Source organism: Serinus canaria, chromosome Z, assembly GCF_022539315.1.
Source record: "Serinus canaria isolate serCan28SL12 chromosome Z, serCan2020, whole genome shotgun sequence".
Taxonomy (NCBI): domain Eukaryota; kingdom Metazoa; phylum Chordata; class Aves; order Passeriformes; family Fringillidae; genus Serinus; species Serinus canaria.
The window spans coordinates 1457358-1481639 of record NC_066343.1 but is presented as its reverse complement, the minus strand read 5'-3'; the positions used below and the strand labels follow the sequence as shown (position 1 = coordinate 1481639).

Here is a 24282-nt window from a genome sequence, read left to right as displayed (position 1 = left end):
TAGGCCCCATTCATATGCACAATTAATGCACACCAATGAGACAATTCAAAGAGGACTTGTTTTCCACAGAACAAAAGCTGAGTTTGGACCTGAATGGCATCCTGCTGCAATGTTGTATGGGAATGGAGAAGACTAGTTTGTCATGTTCATCACCATAGTGAAGGCAATTGTAACTGAGCACATTAAAAGGAGTCCCACAGAATGAAAGAATGAGATTACAGTGTCCAGTAACAACTGGTGAATGCAACTTAAAGAGTTTAAAAGGGCTACCATTTAAATAAAAAGGAGCTGACAGAGTTAATGGGCTTAGCTAAGAGCAAGTTTATGTTGAGATTACTGTGGGGAATAACAGGAGTTGCAGGGAGGTAACAGAAGGAGAAATACTTTTCTGAGAACGCAGCAGACATTCAAATCACAGCATCCAGCAGTCAGTGCTAAGGGCTAGATATGAAGAAGTTATAGATGGTAATGATCAATGAAGGATTGGAGTGGGCTTAGATGGAGAGACTGTTGAAGGATGAAGGAAAGAAGAAATCAAAAAAATACAGTATTTCAGCTTAACAAGGGCAGGAAACAGGATGGAGAGATTGCTATAATGAGCACAAGGATGGTGTAAGTCATTGTTAAGCAGTTGCTGATAAAGACTAAAGAAAGGGAAACAATGAAAATTACACTAGCTACTGTGGAGAAAACATAATGGTTTCTCTCCTTATCAAACAAATTTTGCCTGTCAAAGGTTAGTTATAGGGATAATCTGGCGTAGGAGGTTTCAGAGGAAATGCCTCCTGAATCCAGAAGGCTTACAAGAAGCTAAATCACTAGATTAACAATGACATGTGTAATCACATGTAAGAGAAGTAGAAGATGACATTTCTTCAACATTAATCCATCCTGGAACACAACTAAAATGCTTGGAAAACAGCTGGCTTTACAAAAATAGTAAGTATTCTCTGTCACAGGCAAGATTTTAGGACAAAATTTGAGGTAAGAACAGAAGGATAGAAGAGAGGCACCATCAACAGGTTCCCACATTTGGAAATAATGTTAGAAAAAAGATAAAATAAAATATCTTTTAAAATACACACTCATTCTTTCTAGCCAAGCTCTATCTGTTGCTCTCTCTTTTCTCTGTAATATTTCCTATGTGTATATATAAAATATCTATGTGCATCTCCACATGAATTTATATATGCATATGTGCACACAAAGAGGTCAGTTTTTAGTCTGATACAGTTTAGACACACTTTTAAAATATGGAAAGTTTTACATACTTTATACATTTATACTTTATTTTTCACTGAATGAAGATCCCTGAGAAATGACAATGCCCAAAGCATCCTTAATACAAGATCCATCCAATATCAGTGTACTAAATTGAGTATTTCAGTTCTGAAGCAAATTCTACAGGTAGATTTTTACATTTTGAGATACCCATTCCTAAGCAGGCCTGATTAAATAAATGAGAATACTTGAAAAGTAACTTACAGTAGGTGCAAAAGTAACAGAAATTGACTGCTGACTGTAGATGCAAACTCTCTCTTTTGAAAGGTAAAACTTTAGCCAGATGAAAAATACTTCTTAATTAAAAAAAAAATATCAGAAGACAATTTTTCTAAGCTTTAGAAGAAATATTTTGGTAATATCTTCATTTCCAATTTAACTTTAAATATAATTAGAATGCTTGTCAAAAAAAAATTACAACAGAAAGCAGCTTTAGATATTAATTATTTTTTTCCCCTACAAGTCTAGAATATTAAAATAACAGCTCTCAAAAATAAGAGAATAATAGCAATGTCAACTGATGCTTCCCTCTCTACAAAGTGTAGAAGATGCCTTCACAATTAGTGCAGAATTTCCTGGTTACCCTGTTACATTAGGGTAGTATCCTGCCCCTAAACACTTGTGAAATGTAGTACTATTTAATGCAACACTCTTATCAAGACGGCAAATTGCCATCTGGTATTGAGACCCACAAAACAAATAACCATCACCATAATTTCACGATAATTTCATACACAATAGTTTCAAAGAGAACAATGAAAATTGATGAAGCTTAATTGTTTCCAGTTCCTTCTGTCATCTAAAATCTACATCATTTTCACCTTCATTAATGACCCAAGATTCCACATTCAGTGTTCAAATAAAAAAGCTGCCAAATTTATAGTGACAGTAGGAAATATAACATTGGAGGGATGGAAAAATACAAGATTACAAAGCTCCCCAGAGCAATCCTTTAATTAAGGTTTTAAACTAACATGAGCCCATTAAATAATGTCACATTTAATGAGTACTTAAATAATGTCATTAATAATGGAGTAATTGGACGTTTTTACAGAAAGAAAATCTATTTAGCACTGTGATCATTTCCGGTATTACAAAGTACTGAATAGTGTCTTATTCTTAGTTGTTATAACTTTCTAAACATAAATAACCAAGAAATAATGAGTGAGACCAGCTTTTACAGAAATTGCAGCCTAACCACTTAACTTCTATTCCATGAGAAAAAACCACATTTGTGTACCTCTGATTAGATCAGGTGGTCATATAAAATTACTATTGTGTTTTTCTTGTCTTGGAAATTACTGCAATTTGGCCAACTGACTCAAGAAGGATGGTATTATATGGAATTTCACAGCAATTATAAACCCAAAGACAAAATCTCTAATGAGCTTTTAGCACATGTAATAACTTTCTCATATGATCTAACTAGTTTATCATATGTAGTTTCATATAGTTTGCTATCAAGAAATTTAGCATTGATCTTCTAACTCTTTTAAAAAAATCATAATTTGGACACCATTATTCCACTTAGATAAATATACCAATATCAAGCCAACAAAAATTAATTTTTCTTTTGTTTTGTCCAGTCAAGGGAAAGGAATTTGTTTTTTGTTTTCAAATATATGCATTTTTGAAAGAAATTCAAACCAGTGCTTTTGAAAGAAATTCTAAATTCTACATATTTCTATATTGTTACTTCTCAGGAAATTAAATGATAATTTAATGACACAAACCTGGACAGTTAAAAAAATGTATTAACTCCATTACCCAATCTAGTAACTTTCTTTTCAATCTAGTAACTAACCTTTTCACAAAAGAAGTTTCTTATATATAATTTGAGTCTTGATATTTCTCCTGTAATTTATTATATAACATTTAAATTACTGATCCAAGATACTTATAACATCTTTAGATGTCTAGATCAAAACGATTTATTATTAAAACATTTTAGAAGCTACCTTAATTTCCCATTATTTCTGAATTTATATGAAAAGCAAAATTAAATATTTGTTATTGTTAGACAACTTTGTGACTACTGCTCATTTCTGTCTGTATGCTTTAACATTCCAAAAGCTGATTGTGTTCTGCTTTGTTTTGATATCAGCAGGATGAAGATACCATTAAAGAGAAGTGGACAAATTCCCTTCAAAAAAGTTAAATGAACTGTGGCAAACAAAATCTCACTGTAGATAAGGACAAGGAATAGCTTCCCTCACAAAACTATTCAAAGCAGGAGTCTAATCGACTGCTGTCCTGGTGAGGAAGACTTTCTTGCTGCAGGAAGGGAGCACAGCGAGGGTCACAGAACTGAAGATAGTTTTCTGGAGCCCTCACAACTGGAACAGTTGTTGAAAAGCAAAAGCTTCTGGCACATGCTCATGCAGCTCCATTTCTGTCCAGTCAAATCACCCAGAAAAGACAGAGCTTATGCCAACATGGTTACTGTACAATTTTGTTAATATAATACTCAGAGGATGTAGACTAAATTTGTGCTTTATTATGGGAAATTAATTTCGTTCTTGATTCACATTTTATTAATTAGTAACCACGCTGAAAACTTTTTGCAGCTGTTTATAGCAAAGATCTGCATAAAGATATGTTGTCTTCAATCCCTGTGAGCAATTATTGACAAAGAATTTGAATAGAAAAGTGGCTTTACAGACTTCAGCAGTACATAGCTGGTATAACTTGGCTGTCACATATAAAGCTTCAGTTCTCCCGCACAAAGTCTTTTCTGATGTTATTCTTGATCCTACTACTAACTTCAACACAATAAATAAAGCATATAATAATTTCTTCATACTTCTTTGCCTTTAAATTATTTTTATGAACAAAAGAAGTATTTTTGCTGTACCACACTGCATTCCTTTTCATCAGTTTTCTATGTAAAACAAAGGAAATATTCTGATCATAATAGGCTCAAAAAAGTGTGATAACAATTTTTATAGATAGCAATTGTATCTTCATTTCACATGAAGGGGGATTTCATTTGCAGGACAAATGAAATTAAACCATTGACATTAAACCTCTTGATCCATATTCTAAATCAAAGTTAAATATGAGACGAAAAAGTGATCACATCAATAAGGGCCATGTGATAGAGAAAGAGACTGGGTAATTAAATGGAGGTAGAGATTAGGCTGATAAAGGATTCTGTGAAAAATATACAGTAGTCTTGCTTTAGTCAAACCTGCTTTGCTAGAAGAACCTCTAGCACAACATTTCAGCATTACAGTCTCAGATATACATCCATCCATATAGTTAATGTGGGCATTTTACTAGACTGTGAGAGAAAGTCTGGTTTGTTTCACTTGAATTTTTCAATAACAGCTTGGAAAATAACATTAAAAAAGTTTATGTTGGTGGTAACTCTAAGTTTTTATATTCAATAAAACTTAAGTTAAAAGCACAAATATCTGAAACTGAAGATATTACCAAGAATTATAGCTCATACAATAAAATACCTTCATTATCACCATTGAAATCAACCAAGTAAAAGTGTTTTCTAAAATTCAGGAGGCAACAATATGATCTGCAGAGCTAAACCATAATAATTATCCTTAATCACATCTCCAAGTGTATTCAGTACACGCAGGATTTTGAAAAAAACCTGTTAGTTAGAATCACTTAGACTATTTAGAGCATTTAGACCATTGCTTAAAGATGATCCATTTCAATTGGAAACCTTTGATTTATAATTTGGAATAATCTGAATTCAATATCAGTAAAAAACTCTCCAAATCCCATTTTGAATTTCAAATCCACACTGAAATACTAGAATTGAAAGAAACAAGCCACTTTCTAGCATATACTTGACTGACCAGAATGAAATCCAAATTAAACAGCTCTCTCTGTATTTTCTAATTTGAATGGGGAGCATTGAGCAAGGAATGATCTACATGATCTTTAGAGGTCCTCTCATCCTAATAACCATTTTATTCTGTGCTATGATTGGCTATTAATGACCAGCTAATTTCTACCCTGGTGCATACCTACTTAGCAGCTGTATTTGTGTCACTCTTTGTTCATAGTTCTCCTGAAGTCACTTCAAATATTACTAAGCAATGAACTAAAAAAACACAAGAGAAAAAAATTTCACTGACTGATTTGTTTTTAGAATAAACACCAGCAAATGCACAGAAAGAGAAGTGGTCCACTGACAAGAAATATGGAGTTACAGCTTTCATGATTTTATACAAAAATATGAAAATATGAATAACAAATAAAGTCAAGAAAAAATGTACTACAATCTTATAATACAGGGGAACTAGCTTCCCATTCCCAAAGTGAATTGAGACTCAGTAAGTGCTATGACGACCTATACCAACAACAACATCTGAAAGAAAAGCAAGGAAACACAAAACACCAACCCCCAAACCTCTAAGACACATAAACACCAGGTTCTTCTTTGGGTTTACTTAGAAAAAAAAACCTTGAGGAAAGGAAAGTCAACTCTGAATACAGAGGAAATGCTTTTTTAAATTTGTCAAATGATAAAGTAGATTCTGCAAAACTTTTTCTTATTATTAACAGACTTCTAGACTTGCTGAAAAGTCACATTAAGTTTTAGAAATTCTGTACCATCTGAGAGTGTAGCAGCTGCTATTAGCCTGATGGGTTGTGACAGACAGAGAGGGCCATCATCTGTGGAACTGACCACACAGCTAAACAGAGACTAAAAGCAAATTACAAGAAAAATATTGAATCTCCAGATTTCCACCTGATGTGCAGGGAAGTCTTGCTGGGAAAGAAAGGGGTTAAAAATCTTACAGTCTGAGATGAATTTCTAATGCTTCTATTTTATCAGTGACACTTGATTTTCCTGAATAGTTCTGTCTGTCACAGGATGTTACCACACAAAGCTTTGCAAGTCTTAGTTAGAAAGCAACCGCCATATTAAAAATTATGTTCAACAATGTGACCCAGGCTATAATTAATTTTGGGAAATGAAGAACAATTATTCCATCTTTTTCATTTCATTTTAGGAAAGCCCACCTAATTAATGAAAAAATGACAACTCTAATTTACTACATTATTTAAAGCACACTACTTGGTAGTTATCAAACAAGAACACATTCTTAAACTCATGATTTTTTTCTTTCATTGAAGAAAATAAGGTAAAGTGCTAAGGTGAAAGTGTTGAAAAAGGGCATGAAAAAATATTAGAAAGCAGAATATCAATCTTGAGTTTAGATAAGATCCCAACTCCATTTGCTTCAGACCAAAAATGCTGAATATTAAATTACAAGGAATCTATAAATTTATTTATTCCGTAGAAATTCAATATCATTTAAAAACTGTGCTTATCTCCCCTTAAATAAATGCAGTAAATTCATCTGATGTTTTGAAAGCATATTTGATCTTGTTTGAAAGCTATCTATAATAGCTACAAATCCTTCAATTCTTTATATGTATAACAGCTCAAAATTAGAACAGTACAAATGATGTCTTACAATGCTTTTTTTTTTTTTTATAATTTGGTGTCCTCTAACTGTTTGATTAAAGTTGTGTGGTATATCAGATTTGCTAAGCAAAAGACCTGACTAGGATTATTTAGCATGTTAGGAGATCATTGCTACAACTTCCTGTGGGTGATTCTTGTGCAGGATTATGAAATAAACCAAGTGAAAACTACAACACTCACATTTTCATCACTGAGGGCAAGTCATTACTTCCAAAGCTGGAGTCATATGCTGTGTCTGTATCTCAGTCAACAGCCCCCAATAACTTTGAATATTTTGAAAGGATAATATGATACAATGTTCAATGGAAAGTTCCAGCAGGAAAGTAATCTACTGGAGCAAATGGGAAAGGGGATTCTTTATACTAAAAATTCCTCCAATCAGTTATTTTCTTCAAATTTCCATTTAAAATGTCTAATATAGTGTAAGCATCACAAACAGTGATGCTTACACTTTATAAACTAGTAAAGCTGAAAGTTAGGAATCCATATACAACTATGAACTAAGTGGGCAATCTACTACTGAGAAGTAAATACATTTATTTGGTTTTGCTTTAAAAAAAATACGGGATCACGTCCAGCTGAGACGTCTGCCTCAGTTGTGTTTGCAGAAGACTTTGGCCACAGACCATGGGAGGCAGGGAGGGGGCAGCTAACGAGGCCATGGTGGGAAGAGTGGGGTCATGGGAATTAGCATAATGCTAATAGAACCATCCTATATTTGGTCAAGTTTCTAGTTCTTGTTTTCAGTTGGCTCAGTGCCTAGTTCATATAAGGTCATATTCCAAGTTCATGTTTGTGATTGGGCCTTTGCCCCTGTACCTGGCTATGTTTGCCCCATCCATGTGTCTGTGGTTCTAGTCTCTGTATTCTGTGGTTTCCATGTTTGTTATTTTCATTATTAAAGTTTTTATTTTCCGGGCTAGACCATCGTTCCTGTCCCTAGTTTTGCCAACTCACTCCGGTCAAGCTGAGCAAGGGGATCACAGCGAACCCTAAGCTGCAATAAAAAATGTTTCCAGTTTTGTACAGCTATATTAAGTAATTGGGCAGCAACTTTGAAAAGGGAACAAATGCTATATTACACAGTGCTAAATGTTAGCAGAATCCTGTAGAATATTGTAACATTTTGAAGACAACATGTCAGTAATTCAAGAGGTAAGAAAAACTAAAGTGCTCCTTTTTTCTTTTGATAAACAGACTTGTCTACTGGAATCTGCCATTTATCAAACTCTCTAATAACACCCGTGCATCTCAGTATTTCAGACAAAGAATCTTTTGAAGATGCTTTTATCTGGGGTGAAGGACAGACACTTGCCAATAAGGACACTTGTGAAAGCTGGAGCATAGGAAGACACATGTCTTTGAACAGAAAGGAAAACTGATATGCGGTGTTTCCTCTTACAAAAGTGAATGGTCTAAATATAAAATTAAAGAACTTTAAACCTGAAAGATCTAAAGGTTCAGCAGATGTTGTGGAATATACCATTGTGTGAAACCTGCCATCTGTGTGTGTGTATGAGGGTCACACACTGGAGCAGGTTTTTAGTACAAAAAGCTGTGAACAGCTATCTTCAGAGAGATCTCATCACATTTTATTATTCTGCAATGCATACTTTCTGGATGTCTAAACTAGACCGAGCTTAGTAAAAGTTCAGTATAAAACTGAAGGAAAATCTTCCAAGCAACGAAAGAAGGAGAGTTTGGTGGGACATTACCAGTGACTTCTGCTTCCAGCCAGAGCTTGCCAAGCTCAGACACCTCTGCACCTATTACTGGATTTCTAAGGAGTGACTTCTTATTTGCACTTTTGATAAAAAGACTAGTTTTCCACTCACGCTTCTAAGGAGAAAATCATCACTTGCTTCATATGTCAGGAATTATCTGTTATCACAGTTAGGAGCAAGTTCACCTTTCATTAAATCCTTTTGCAGTACTGAGCATAGAGGCACAGAACAAGGACGTAATTCAGTGTAAATGCTAAAGGTGTCACTGCTAGCTTCTTTTTAAACCAATACAAAAACTCAACCAAGATCACATTTCACAAAGTTAGAGTAAAATAAGTTCGACCTTTTGATCAATTGTAAAGAATTTTATAGCAAAGAAGGTGGCTGAAGAGCTAATGCTTTAGACTTACTAATCACATGGTGAAAGTCTTCTCATTCAACTTCCTCTTTTGCTTCTATTTCATTTCTTTTCCAGTGAAACCACATTTACACAAGACTTTAAGAAATTTGTCTGATGTTAATAAGATATATTTTAACAACAGTTATCATTTACTATCAAATATATCCTGAAAGCTTTTGCTCTTCAAAGGTGGAAAGCTGAGATGCCCAGACTAAAAATTATCCTGACAAGATTAGTTGCCATCGCATCTGATCTCATCTAAAAGTTAGTAATGAGCTGCAACATTTTAATGCCAAATACCAGCCTGCATGAAGTTAAAGGCAAGGTACAAGTTCATAAAAAACCTAAAGATTAATACATGGATATTGCTTTAACCCGTCCCATGTCAAGAGTAGAATGCTGTATATAACTGTAAGTTAATGACTTGGCAAACATTCAGATTAGGGTTTAGGAACACATTAACTATCCATATACCCAAAACTCTGCTCAAAGGTGAGCGGCTGCAAGGATCTGTGACAACTGAAGAGCACAATTAAACATGAAGATAGATTTTGCTATAGAGCTGTCTTTTATCTCCCATGGAGACCTTTTGAAAATCCTCATGTAACTGTCTCCAATTGTCTGTAAGTATGCTGCTGTATCTTGATCACAGATTATATTCAAGCACAATTTGCAATATTTTAAAAATACTTCAGAAGTAACATATAGCAGTAAATATAAGCCAATTTTAATTACGAATTTATATAGACCACAAGTCTGTAGCTGTACTTTTCAGTTATATATTTCTCCATCTGTCTCTCATTTATGTTGTGCTGAGTTATGCACACCTATGAAAGAGGTAGTGGGAAGACAAAAAAAACTGTATATTAGGTTTAGAGGACTGAGGCATCTTCATGGGATCTATTCATATTGTATGCCCACTTGATTCGTCTATTCCCAACTTTTTTCTCACTATGGGAACAGATGAAAAAGACATAAAAGGCCACCTATCCCAAAGCAAAGCTTCAGCTATTGCGGTTATTGTTTGAAAGTTGTTTTTCTTTTCATTTTGGTCTCAAAAGAAATTATTTACTAACTAATTTTCAAGGCTGAATTTTCCTGATTTGAATCTGGATACCATAGAGAACAAGAAGCCTAAAAGCTTGTGTAAAGAGGTGCCTTAACCTTGTATAACATTTATATGTCCCTTGTTTCCCAAGAAACATTTATATGTCCCTTGTTTCCCACCTGGTTCGACACAATGGTGGAAGACCTGTGCTTGGACTGCCTGCAACATGCAGCTTTATACCACTCCACAGACAAGAGCAGTATCTGTCCAAAACTACTGCAGGACACAATAAAATGCAAGTGTCTGGGCACTGCAAGGCCCAGGGATAAATACTGTGGGAACAGGGGGAAAGGGCTAACAATTTTCATCAGAATATTATTCCTTTTGAGAGGAACAGACATTTTGTATTCCTGGGTAAATGAGATGCTAGGTGTTCATTTGACTCAGTTCTGTTTGTTTACTCAGAGGCAGACAATCTTAAGACTTTGAATTCCTTCATTTTCCAAGCTACTTCTTAGCAGCTGGTCCACAATTATTGACTAAGGGAAGATTCCTATCCCATTTCAGCTGTCAAGTAAAACAAGTAGTTAATTATCTTCTGTGCACTTTGTTCCGTCTCGGGTCTCTGAGACCCGCATAAAATTCTACTATTCCCAGCAAGTGTTTCAACTATAGACGTTAATTTCTAATGATGCACATGCTTTGTGCTTAGTTGATTTCTATTCAATCATCTATCTTTTCCAAAAACCGCGTTTCCTAGTTTCTTCATTTTTTTGAAATGGAAACATGGAAATATAGCATCATGGTTTTCTAAACCTTTTTATTCATGGCTGAAGACAATTTGGGGGTTTTTTGGTGTGTGAAAACATGTTATGTGCTTCTGGTTTCTGCCTCTGGCTAATATACACCCCAAACTCTTTTTTAATAATTTCACTGATTATTCATTGTCATTCCAAGCATATAAGGTTTTCATTATCATTTTTTAGAATCTAATCAGATCTACATTATTGTTAGTGTGTTTTTTCAATTATATTTTAAAAGGTTGACATTTCTTAAAAATGAAAATAATAAAGTAAAATGTTATAACCTGTTTGTTTAATTCTTATAAATCTCTATAATGTCATTTTCAAAAGGTACATACAAATAGGGAAAAATGACTATGGGAATAAAATCAGATCTACCAGCATGCAAAATTCAACCACAGCCTACTGATTTAACTTTCAAAAATTATTTAAGCATTAAGCATTATTAAATTAGGCATTATTAAAAAGCATTTAATCATAGTTAACCACAACCATAATCATAAATCGTAAGCTGGTATTTATGAAAATAATATTCAGTTATTTTCTAAAGCAATCAGAACTCCAGTACACTTAAAAGTAAACTTGCCATATGAATCTGGCAAGGTCAGGCTCTGGTTTCATGTCTACAAATAATTCAATTAAATTCTGTAAAGGACTTGTGAATCTACTGTGTATGGAACATCAGCTGCCTTAAAGTTATGAAGTAGGTAATGAGAAAACTGTCAAAATGGGAAAAAAGACCCCTTTAAAACTTTCTTGCATGTGGATGCAAGCAACGTGACAGTGGTGGAGAAAGAAGAGAACCTAAAGTTTCAGTGGTTAGTATAATTTAATTAGCTGTAAAGGAAAACTATTGAAGTTCTATTGCTTATGAAACCCTATAGATTATTTCCTCTGAAAGATAAGCTAAATTCAGAATGTTTTGGAAACTTCATATTAATAGAGCCAGCTGTTGTTATGGCCTGAATTTATGGGTAACAGCAACTGCTGCTGTCCTTCTCTCCATCAAGGCAGGTTTGAGGAAAGCCTTCAGCAGGGAAAAAAGCAACAGAAGATTTGCTAATTAGGAGAAGTAATAGATAACTACTTTTTTATTAAAGCAGAATGGGACACATGAGAGGACAGAACAAAGGGAGATGAAGAAGGGAGGCACAGAATGGGAGAAAGAGTTGAAAAATTACAATGAAGCATGAAACAGAAGGAAGCTGCAGCATAACCTGCTTCACAGTTAGACACCAAGAACAGCAGTGAATAGGCAACCTGGGAATGTTTCTGTCTGTTCCGCCGTGTGTGTGGTCCCCAACTGTTTGTGATGTTTGGGGAAAGTAGAGAATAATGAAAAAGAGCTGGAAGGCATTAGCTGATACAAATCTCATATTCTTATACTTCAAAGTGATAAATGGAACATTTGACTGTTGGCAGTGAGGACAGGAGGTGTGAGGTAATGTAGCAGCATTCTAACATATGTTATAGCATTGCTCATATATCTGAGTTCTGGCAAACCCTAGGAGATAATCTATAAAAAACCTAACAGCTTGTGCATAACACTACATGGGGTTCAACAGGAGAAAAATGAACAAGGGTAGTAGAAGTAAAATCCCTACAAAAAGCAAAAGGAAAAATATATGGGTACTTCCACAATGCTAGATTATCAGCAAAACACCAAAATCCTGTGTTGGCAGATGAAAACAAATAGCATAAAATTTAAATTGAATATTTCCTATTTATTTCTTACACTCATTTACTTGGCCACAACTACTACTCTCTCTTTTTGGGATATGTTTTTCAGCTGCTTCTACATCTCCTCACTCCCTAGACAGAGATCGTGAAGATAAACTCTTAGAGCATTTGAAGAGCCTTTTACTTTTCTCTTAGAGCTTAAGCTCTAAGTATCTGCAGATTGCATCATTCTATCAAATCTCTTGAGTGGCAACTCAGCACTTGATGGAACTCACAGGAAAATTGACTCCCTCTGCTGGAGAAAAGGGAAATATTCTGCAATTAGGATTTCAATGAGTAGTCTGCTCCCACCCAGAAATCCGGGTGATCAAGGAATGATCTGCTGTTCTTTTGTGGCAGCAGTTCTTCCTCACTGTTTAATTGTGCATAACATATATTCTAATGATTGGGTAGTCCACTTCTCCAGGTAAGGATTTCTTGACTCTCAGATTCTGAAGGATCTCATACACCTTATCTAACACCCAAGGACACCTGACTATCTATCTATCTATCTATCTATCTATCTATCTATCTATCTATCTATCTATCTATCTATCTATCTATCTATCTATCTATCTATCTATCGATCTATCTATCTATCTATCTATCTATCTATCTATCTATCTATCTATCTATCTATCCATCCATCCATCCATCCATCTATCCATCCATCTATCCATCTATCTATCTATCTATCTATCTATCTATCTATCTATCTATCTATCTATCTATCTATCTATCTATCTATCCATCTATCTATCTATCTATCATCTGTCTATCCATCCATCCTTCCATCCATTGATCCATCATCTTTAAAATGTCTGCATAGATACATGATCAATGTATACAACTTATAAAAACATTGAAATCTTGATATAGATTACAATCTCTTCTACTAAAAATCTCTGATTAGCTCCAACTTTGATTCTTCTTGGGTACTTCAGACTCAAAACCAGAAACTTAGAGTAACAGAGATGGGCCTACAAATCCTCATTGATCATATCATGTATTTTTTTGCTATAAAAGCATTCAATTCATGTTCAATTCCACTCTGAAATTGTCTTTTATTCAAATCCAATTCCCAAAAAGTTCTACTTATGATTAGATTGAAACTGCCTCTGAAAGAAGCTGCATGAACTGTGCTCTGACTTGGTAGGACTGCCTGAAATAAGTAATAATTAGTAAATAAGTAAATAAGTCAGCTTAATAATAACTAGTACATAATTAATAACTAGTAAATAATTAAAATATTTCAGTTTAAAACCTAAGAAAATAGTCCCTGGAGTTGGGGTTAGGTCCTAATTTTTGCAATGGTAACAAAAAAATTGGTGAGACTCCAGGAGTCACTGTCTGCTGTATTATAGGGGACCATGTTTTCAGTAGGACTGAGGAACATACATTGTATCCCCTGGTAGAGAATGACTGTTATAAAGTAAATAAAATTTATTTACTGTGAAACAAGTGTTATGCAGGGAACTGATGAAAGCAGCTTACCCACATGAACATTTTTACTGACACACCTTCCCCTTCTGACATACCCAACAAGTGTCTCAGCTAGCTGTGCTTTCCAATAGTCCAATAGAAGTGAAAATCGTTTCCACTTTCCATTCTTAGTGATATCTGTAGAATCTTTCCTTCTATTAATGAGAAATGTTAGACTGTATTATCCCAAAGACAGGAACCCTGACAACAAGGGTGGAAGAAGACTACATACCACTCATAATTCTTACTGAAATATTTCACATCACAAAATAACAGGACAAAACACATTAGTAGGGAGCCAAATTTCTAAAAATGAGCACCAATTCTGGATCACTGTATACAGCTCTCTTCTGTTTCCTCTCAAATCTTACAAGTAAGAATTGTTAGTTTCTCATAAGCGTTATTTGCAGCTGTCAGGTTACAGCAAGGAAACCAAGAGCAAGGACATTTCAGGCCTAGTTTTCCTCAAGACAAATTCCCTTACTCTGGGAAACTGGGCTCTAACTTTAAAGTAATGCATAAAAATATTTGTTGCTTTCTATTCCATAGAAGTTTCATATTTCATATGGACCTGAAGTTTAGTGAAACTCTGTGCCTCCCAGCCTCCTCAGAAACAGTCCTTTAACTAGGATTTCCCGGGAGCTGACTAAAAGGCTCATGCTTACCATAAGAGAAGACTGAATTTAAATCAAAACTTCTTCTACTGCCAGGAGAGGGGCAGGCACTCAGTCATTCACTGTCACAAGCTGTCTCGGTGGTGTATGGTATATAGCATCACCCTAGACACCTCATTTTGGAGCATGATTTGCAAGCTCCCCCTAGGCAGGTATATATGTCAATTTCATTTGGGCTTTGATTTTGTGCAGGTGAAAATAAGAATTTCCTTTTTTTGGAAGAGAGGAGTTAGGATTAAAACAGTACAGCAGAAGCACCATTTCACTGTTTCGGAAAAGGTTTCACTTTCATAGCATGGCAGAAGCTAGAGGCTCTATGATCATTCATTCATTCATTCATTCATTCATTCATTCATTCATTCATTCATTCATTCATTCATTCATTCATTCATATCCTGCTCCTTCATCATCTCTTGGAGATTTTATCACATCTTTAAAATTTATTTTCTGGCAGAATTGTCCAAATCTGTAAGACTACAAATAACAAAGCAACAATTTTACCAAGAATGTAGTTCATAATTTTTAAATTAACGTTTAACAATTTTTTAAAAAGAAGATGGTATGCACTATTGCCTCTTGAAAAACGTAACTGTATGTTTGTATTTCTGCTCAGGTTGAATAACACAATTTTCAAATATTTAAACAGAGAAATATAATTCTTCATCATGCTTTTCAAACATCAAAGGCAGTGCTAGGATCAAGTTGACCTGGCCAGTTTGGCAGCTATTGCAGTGACGGGTGATGATGCTATGTAGCAGGCACAGGGCCAGCTATGGCCCCATGGAGGAATACTTAGAGATAAGAATATTCTGAGTCATAGGAATTGAACCAGAAGTCTTCACTCTGGTCCTCCAGGCCTGCTTATCTCTCTGTGACCCCATAGGCTAGTTTCCCTAACCCTTACAACCGGTCAGTTTCCAAGCCCCCCTAACCCTACAAAAGGGGCTGTCTTGGCCCATTTTGTTTGAAGACCTGCATTCCGACCCTTGGCGAACGCCTCAGAACAAACCATCGTGGAACACTCTGATGCCAGCCTTCCATCTCTCTCTCTCGTCTGCTTTCCTGAAAGCCACGACCAGCCAAAGCCCCTGGCAAGCTAAAGAGCTGAAACCATAAAAGAGCTGATATCACTAAGAGCTGACAATCACTAAGCTTGCTAAGGAGCCACGGCTGTGCAGTAGTTCGGGCTCGGAAACTACTGCACAGCCGTGAAGAGCTGAGGTATCCGGCCTTAAGGCTACTTGCCTGGGGCTTTTTGACCTTATGGGAGATTCAGCTATCTGACTAAGAAGCTAGCCCCTGTGGCTTCATTTTTACAATGCTAATTGTATCATAGTAGTGTATAAGAAGCTTGAGGACAGGATAAATTAGAAAGTGTTAATTTTTTGTTTGACAAAAATAGGATGACACAGCCTTTTTTCTATTTGATTGGACTTTAATTTGGCTTTGCTGGCCACAAGAATGGAAGACCACTTGTACACAGTAACTGCTGTAAGCAGTCTATGAATGTTCAAATATTCCAGAGAAGTGGCTACTGCATATAGCTCAACAGTGCACTCACAAGAAGTCTAAACACAGAATTATGAGTACATTCATGTTATTTGTAATACTAGGCATGTACTGTGGAAATGGCCCCTGAAATTTAATGTGGACAAGATGCATCAAGCTGAGTATACACAAACAAGCCATGTACAAAGTGTTTATTCATGCATTCTGCCTGGAAATTCTCAGGCAAAGCATGGTAGGCACAACAATGGTTCCTATTAAGATTGTAATCTAGGCTTTTAGCGCTGAAAAGAAAAAATTTCTTGACTAGTATGACAGTATTGTGAAGTATGTTCTCATTCTATTTCAATTTTTTTGAAGACTCAAAAATTCACCCAAATTTACTCCAAGACTGAAAATCTCAGCCCAGAAATTTTTTCCTTTGTGCATTTAGGGTATTGTTACATGAACTTATGCTTGAAAGGAATAAAAAATGCTTTATAAGTATCTAGGCTTTTATGTTCTTCCATGAGATCCACCGAACACATGGTGAAATATCTACTCTTGAATGCTTTCAAGTGCTCTATTAATGCTGGCAGCCTTGGATACACCAAGAATGAAATGAAGATTCAATGTTTAAATCACCGTTCCCCATCACTGATGGAGAAATGAAGTTTTGTGAGCAACTACAAAGCAGGCACAGCCTTGGAACAGCAAGTTTCTGAGCAATGTGCCGAGAAGATTTGACTGCCATCTACAGACATGAGTAACTACTGCACTGGTAGCAAAAAAGAACCTCAAAACTATAAATCTAATAAACACCTAGTGCAGATATTAGAGGAAAACTAATTATTTCTGTATGTATAAACCAGTGGAGCTACCACAGAAAGCTTTGCAGCTGGGTTCTTTTTTTAGAGGGGGTTTGTTGTTTTGTTTTTGTTTTTTTTCCTCATAACATAGAAACACCAGCTTCTTTCATTCTGTAGAGTGGCCTGAGAGCTAATAGTTACAAATCCAGCATCTAGTAGTGCCAAAAGTTTAGTAGATAAAAATGGAAAATACTAACATTTTTGTTGTATTTAAACTGTGGAGTGCTGATTTTCATGTAGTAAGTTCTCAGTTAAAACTGTCTTAAATAGTTTCAGCAATACAAAATCATTGGATAGCAAACTCGGGAAATTTTCAATTACATTGTGAATTTCTTAACATATGTATAGTGACCAAATGTTTGTATGTGGGTACAGCTGTACATACATATCTACCTAGAGTTTTCTGTTAAATTTTTGCTACCTAATCAGGCTAGTTCACAACAGGCCAAAATATCACAACACAGGTAACTGTTTAAAGATTTTCTTTCAGCTGTTCAGAACAGCTAGTACAGTAGTTGTTTTCCCTTGTCAAACACTCTCTTTTCACTCCTGACTTAAAACCACCTTCCTTTATCTGACAGCTGCTGCCAAACTAGTTCACTAGCTAAGCAGTTACCTTGTAAAAATCTTCTTTCAAAAATCTTGTTTTAAACTTTTAAAATCATTGCATGGCAAAGGAAAAGAGATCAGGAGAGTGATGTATTTCAAAGATTGAGGATGAATGACGAAACTACTTAGAACCATACAAATTGCACCTCTGTAATTAAAATTATTACATTTACACACCACATGGAACTCTTTTCAAGAATTATTATTCAGAGATCAGAATTACATATAGAAGTTAATATGTAGTGTATTTAAACAAAAAAAAACAGGTCACAGACAGAAAAGCCTGTGGGCCCAAACAGACAATAACTTTCAAAATCCTTCAAATTTAGAATTGAACACAGCATTCCAGACATTGAATGTCTTCTCACATTGCTGTATCATCCTTAAATTTTCATTAATATTTTCAGACAGTGTGTAATTTCACTTAAATTCCCAACAAAGGATAAGAATATTGCATAAATTTTAAGTGTCTTATGTTGAAAATTTACATATTCCAAAAACATTTACACTGAAGAAGATCTGTTCAGACACAGCCATGAAATTGAAGAAGAGGAAAGCAGACGTGTACTAACTCTACATTTTGAGATTTCAGCCTTTTTTCTTACCTGAGTACCCAAACAAGCAGCCATCATATGAGTGAGAAGTTTAGCTGCAAACATGGCACACCTGGTGCAGAAAAGGTGGGAGATGATAGCCAAAGTGAAACCTACAAAGAAATGATAATGAAAAAAGTAAAAACAAAAAATAAGGCATATTTAAGTTTAGACTGATAAACTGTTCTGTATTATCCAGCAGATCTTTCTCAAATGTGCGATTACCTCAAAAAACCCAACCAAACAAACCTTACAAGGAGAGTATGATCATTTTGGTTCACACTGGGATCATTCATGAGTTTATTTCAACTACTAAAATGTATTTAATGTTCCCATAGGCTTGGGAGCTAAAATAATTTCATAATGTAAACAAGCAATTTTTGAAAAGGGTTTCTTTGGTGTCCCTTTCTGCATGATATGGGTGATTATTATAATAGTTATATACAAAGCAAAGTTAACAGTTCAGCGCTCATATTAGTGCTCTCATAAAAGGTTTTTAGAAACAGTTACATAAAAAATGCCACTCTTGAGTAGCATTATTATAACAGATAGTTATAACCTTCTAAATACCAATCTCCCGTTTCATCTGTGTTGAGCATAGAAATTTGTTATAGCAGTAGTCAGGAGGAATGACGCCACTTTTTGTTACACTAATTCATTGTAAACATGAACACAACAAAGGCCCCTTTCCTACCAGCTCCTGGGAAAAGGATTCTAGGAAGGTTAAGCCACCAAGAAAAACACTGCTAAATCTCAGAATTAATTCAATTTAATTGTGCACTTTGACACTTCAGCCAGGGCAGGAATTTAGGTAATTAAGGCAGATCTTTTAGGTCAGTCTTGAAATTGACTATTTGTTCAGCTACCAGTATTTGTAAGAGATAAGTAGAATAAAAAATTGCTAAAAGTATTATTTCTAAGTATTTTAAAATTACTTAAGTGATATTTACATGACCATCTACATGGTCTCTCTTTTTAATATTTTAATATTCTTCTTTTTTTTTAATATTCTATTATATTCTTCTTCTTTTTTTTAATATTCTATTCACACCTAAATGGAAATGTCAGGATATATGAAAAATATCCTTATCACTCCTAAGCAATTTGTTACTTAAAATATTCATTTAAATCTAATGACCTGTATCATCACACAAGTAAACATCTTCAACCAGCCAAAAAACTGAAAAGCATTGGAAAGCATTTGCCTCAGTAAATCCTTAACCAAACTAAACTACTTTTATTTTTAAAACACATTTTTATGACATATACTGTAAGTGACTAGTTCGGAACAATTATCTCCATCTTTATTGATTCCCATTCAGCAAAATTTTTTCTAAGTTTTTGCATAATTTTTTTTCTTCAGTTTATATAGCATTTTGCATTTTACAGCATTTTGTTTCATCAACTTACTTGTTTTTTCTCTGTAATCCAGCAAATGTATTTTAAAATCTGTTTATTTTTATGTGCTAAAATCTCCTTTTCTTATTGTTATATATAACCATCAATTTGTGTGGAGCAGGTAAAAATTGAGAGGTTTTTCCTCTTTCTTTGTCTTCATTTTCTTTGGCTGATATTTTAAAAACATTAAGGACCCTAGATTTAATCTGTTAGGGCAGTTTGCTTGGAAGGGATAAATAAGTGATTTAGATGCTTGCACAATTTTTGTTACTCATATAGTGATGATCTAATTCAGAAGTCATAAACTTCACAAGAAGGACACCCAGACCCCCATTTAAGGGGGTTAAAGTTAGTCAACAATTCCATTTAGCATATTTACTTAATAAGCCAATTACTCTTAGTGCCTATAAATGCAAGAGTTCATTTCCAACCTAAATAATTCTGTGGTTCTCAGAAAATTTACTTTAATTTGTGATTTCTGCAACATAATAGTAAACCAGTTGCAAGCTGAAAGCCTCCTTCAGAGGCCAAGTTGAGTTCTCAACTTAGATCCCTGGCTTCCTGCCTTGCATTTTGTGATTTATGCTGTTGAAGCTGCTAATGAAGAGTCATGTTATGCATAGGTTAAACTCTTAAGGATTTTTCCCAAGTTCTTGGGCAGCAGTAAGGCAGCAGAGTGTAATGGAATCAATCTCCCCTGAGTTATCATTTCTGAGTCAAAGAAATTTGACAAAGAGGATTACCGTACTCCTGCTAGCAACACAGATGAATTTAAGATTTTTAAGTTTCTTCCCCCAGATGAATGACATATTATCTCTTTTCAATAAACCATCCCAAGGAAACAGCCAATCAGGCAAGCAAGGACCACGTGTAGGAGATTTAAATTGCTCTAGGGAGCGTGTTAAGCCAGATCAGGCAAACAGGGGCACGACACAGCAGTCAGGACATGGTACAGCAGTTTGCACAGGAGGGATACAGCTGCTCTCCTGTGGTGGGTTGTTTGGTTTTTTTGCCACCAACTTGACTAGATCCAGCAATGGTTTACAAATGATCAAAGGCCTGCTGCTGCTGCCAGCAAACAGCTGAGCCCAAACAGAACCCACCAAGAGGGACACAGCTGTCCAGATCCCTGGCTGCAAGGAGCCTGGGGGCAGTAGCAGGGGACAGTGCAAAAGGCACCTGTGCGTGGTGTGAGCCGGTGAATAATCTGCTCTGTCTGGTAGCAGGGCTTAAGCAAGAGGTGGAAAGGCTAAGGAGTATTAGGGAGAGCAAAAGAGAAATCCACTGGTGGAGTTACAGCCTTGCAACCTTGAGAGAAGCTTGGCAGGAGTCAGAGGAGCCCTGTCCCTCTTACCACAGGCAGAATGAGGAGACCTAGCAGATAGGGGAATGGAAATAGGACCTACTCAGAGAGGTCACAGAATTCCCTCCTGAACCCCTTCACTTTCCCAGGGGCCCTTACAGAATAGGTACAAGGCCCTTGGTCCAGAGACTCAGGCAGATGATGGTAAACAAAAAAATCTGGAGAGTCTCCCAGGTGCACTTTGTCAGATGGATCACAACCTCAGGAAATTAAGAATAAAAGAAGGGTAGTTGTAGTAAGTTCCCCTTCTGAGGGGAACTGAGGGCCCTGTATGTAAAGCAGACCTATTCCACAGGGAAGTCTGCTGCTTTCCTAGGCCCAGGTATGGGATATCAGCAGAAGATTCCCTGAACTAATTCACCCCTCTGATTATTACCCACTGCTGCTTATCCAGGTTGGCAGTGATGAGGATGACAAGAAGGGTACCAGGTCATTTGAAAGGACACCAGAGCTCTGGATTGATTAGTTGGTGGGGCAGGAGCACAGGTGTGGTTTTGCTCAGTTCCTTCAAGAGGAGGGAAGAATGATAAAAAGAATAGGAAAACCCATATAATCACTAAATGGCTGCTTAAAGGCTGGTGCCATCAGAGGAATTTTGGTTTTTCTACCATGGGCAATTTTTACAGCACCAGACCTGCTTGAGTCAGATGGGCTTCATCTGTCCAACAAGGGTAAAAGGATTCTAGCCCATGAGTTGGCAGGGCTGATTGAGAACGCTTTAAACTAGGTTTGAAGGAGGAAGGGGATAAAACCAGGCACTCAGAGGTGAGCCCAAGGACGGTAAGCCAGAGTCAGGAGTGAAATCAGCAGCACAGCTGAAGTGCACATACACTGATGCATGCAGTGTGGGTTACCAACAAGGGGCTGGAAGCCATGGTACAGCAGGAAGGTGATGACATAGTCACCATCACAGAAAAGTGGTGGGATGACCTGCAGGACTGGCGCATTGCAGTGGATGGCTACAAGCTCTTCACAACAGACAGGAGAGGGAAAAGAGGTGGAGGGGTGACTCTGTATCTTAGGGAGGCTCTGGCTACCATGGAACTGGAGGTTAATGACAATAAGATCAAGTGCCATGGGTAAGAATCAGAGAAAAGTCAACAAGGCTGACATCCTGGTGGGAATCTCCTACAGACCACCCAACCAGGATGAAGAGATGGATTAATTATTGTATAAGCAGCTGGAGGATGTTTCAAGATTGCCAGCCCTTGTTCTTGTAGGAGATTTAACCTGCCAGGCATCTGCTGGGAACTCAACACAGAAGCAGTCTAGAGGTTCTTGGAGTGTACAGAGGAGGGCTTCTTGTCACAGACGGTGGGCGAGCCTGCCAGGGGCTCTGCTAGACCTGCTGTTTGCAAACAGATAGGAGCTGGTGGGAGATGGGGTGGTCAGGGGCTGTCTGGGGCACAGTGACTATGAAATGATAGAGTTCTTAATATTCAGGGAAAAAAGGATATTAAAACGTCAATAAAACTTCTACACAAGGCTTCCAGAGAGTGGAATGCTGTTTTGGAGAGCACCTTGGGAAACAGCCCTCAAAAGCAAAGGGATCCAGAAAAATGGACATACTTCGAGAAAAAAATCTTGAAGGCACAGGAGCAGGCTGCCCCAATGTGCCAAAATATGAGTCAGTAGGGATGGGAATGGGCTGCCCAGGGAGGTGGTGGAATCACCACCCTTGGATGGGTTTAAGACTGGATGTGGAACCCAGTGCCATTGTCAAGTTGGCAAGGTGGTGTTAGGTCATAGGTTGAACTCAATGACCTCAAAATTCTTTTCCAACCTAGTTGATTTTGTGATATTTCTCTGCCTGACTTTTTTTCCAGTGGCAAAATTTGTCAGTGTGCAAATACCAGATAAGGTGGCACCTCTAATAACATGAAGTTAGTTAACCTTCATTCAATATTCCACTAAATAAAAAGATTGTTATCAGCTACCAAAAATGTTAATAATCAATCAACGAGTTTTACTGGTCATCAGTTGTTATTAATGAGAAAACTGTCTTAAATGAACTGACCTGAAATACAGATGAATCCAGAAGAAAAAAAAGCCTCATTGTATGAAGACAAGTTATCCGTTTGGGCATAAACTGCATAAATGGACATATGAGAACAGGAGCATTCCACATAATCTGATGTGTCATCAACCACTTTGCAGAACCCGCTATCAGACAGCCAGCTGCAAAACAAGTTTCACAAAGTTGGAAATGGACTTGCGTAATCCACATTGTAAGCAGGCTTTACAATTTTTGTTGTATTCCCGGAATACCAACTTCCCTAAATTACTGCAGAGGTGTTTCTGTAATCTATCATGTGCAGTGCTCAGAACAGCAGATTTACAAGAGAGTAAAATGTTATTTATAGTTTTTTCATGTTCTTTTTTTTTTCAATTTTTGTAAATGTTTTGAAATTAATTGAATTAATTGTAATTAATTGAATTTTAGTGGCCATGTTTTTAAAATTTCTGCTCGATTACTAGGCCTGTCTGACTTTTCAAATAGTTACTTTGTTTGCTCAACACCTTATTCTGTTATGGAGAACATCTTATACTGCTCTTTTTTGGTTTGAAACTAAAATTCAGGTGGTTTTTTGTTCTTTGGTTTTTGTTGAGGTTTTTTCCAGTATTGCTGAAGTGGCTTGGAAAAACAATAAGGCATACTACAGGTGATAGCCTAAGCCATTTCTACTGGAATTTGTAGGTAAAAGGAGAGCATACAGGTAGATTGTGGGGCATTCCCTCCTGAAAACAAATAGTTTGTGTCAATAGCAGGCTGGTATCATCCAGTTGGTGTAATGAAATTGAATCTAAATCAACTAGACTTCAATGGGATACAGAACATTATTATCCCCAAGCCATTAATACATTCATTGATGCAATTCTAAGATTTATGGCCTGTCATTGAAACCTAATGCATCATTATACAATCTAAATAGTGTTTTGATGAAAAAAGGGTAGAAGTCTGAGAAATATCTAAGATAGAATAACTGCTCATTTTATTATAAGAAAAGTTTTGTGTACTGGTAAAATGGCCAAAAAAAATACGGAAAAAAGACATTAAATGGTTCAATTTTATATTTGCAAATTATTTAATTGGCATTATCACATTTTACACAAATAGATGGATTCATGGTAGAAAATGGAAAACTAAACACAATAATAAAACAACCTTTCAGCAGCTTGATTCCAGAGGAGACATAGAGACTTCTGTGGAACAATCCGACTTCCTTCAGCATAAATACGATAAATGACTTCATTGTTATCTTTCAAAGTTTGTGAACTCTGACCCTTCAAGCTCATTGAAAAAACCTGAAAAAACACGTACAATGTAAAGATATATTTAATATTAAGATTCAACACAGCGCTCATTTTA

General features: G+C 36.1%; 1 protein-coding gene across 1 annotated transcript in view; it reads right to left on the bottom strand.

Moving 5' to 3' along the window:
* The window catches only part of ADGRV1 (adhesion G protein-coupled receptor V1), a 273565-nt gene that overhangs the window by 119371 nt on the left and 129912 nt on the right, over window positions 1-24282 (bottom strand). The window contains exons 82-84 of the mRNA XM_050986466.1: window positions 24079-24218; window positions 22930-23090; window positions 18164-18264 (exon numbers count right to left, since the gene is read on the bottom strand). Coding sequence (XP_050842423.1) covers window positions 18164-18264; window positions 22930-23090; window positions 24079-24218 — 402 coding nt within the window. The remainder of the gene's footprint in view (window positions 1-18163; window positions 18265-22929; window positions 23091-24078; window positions 24219-24282) is intronic.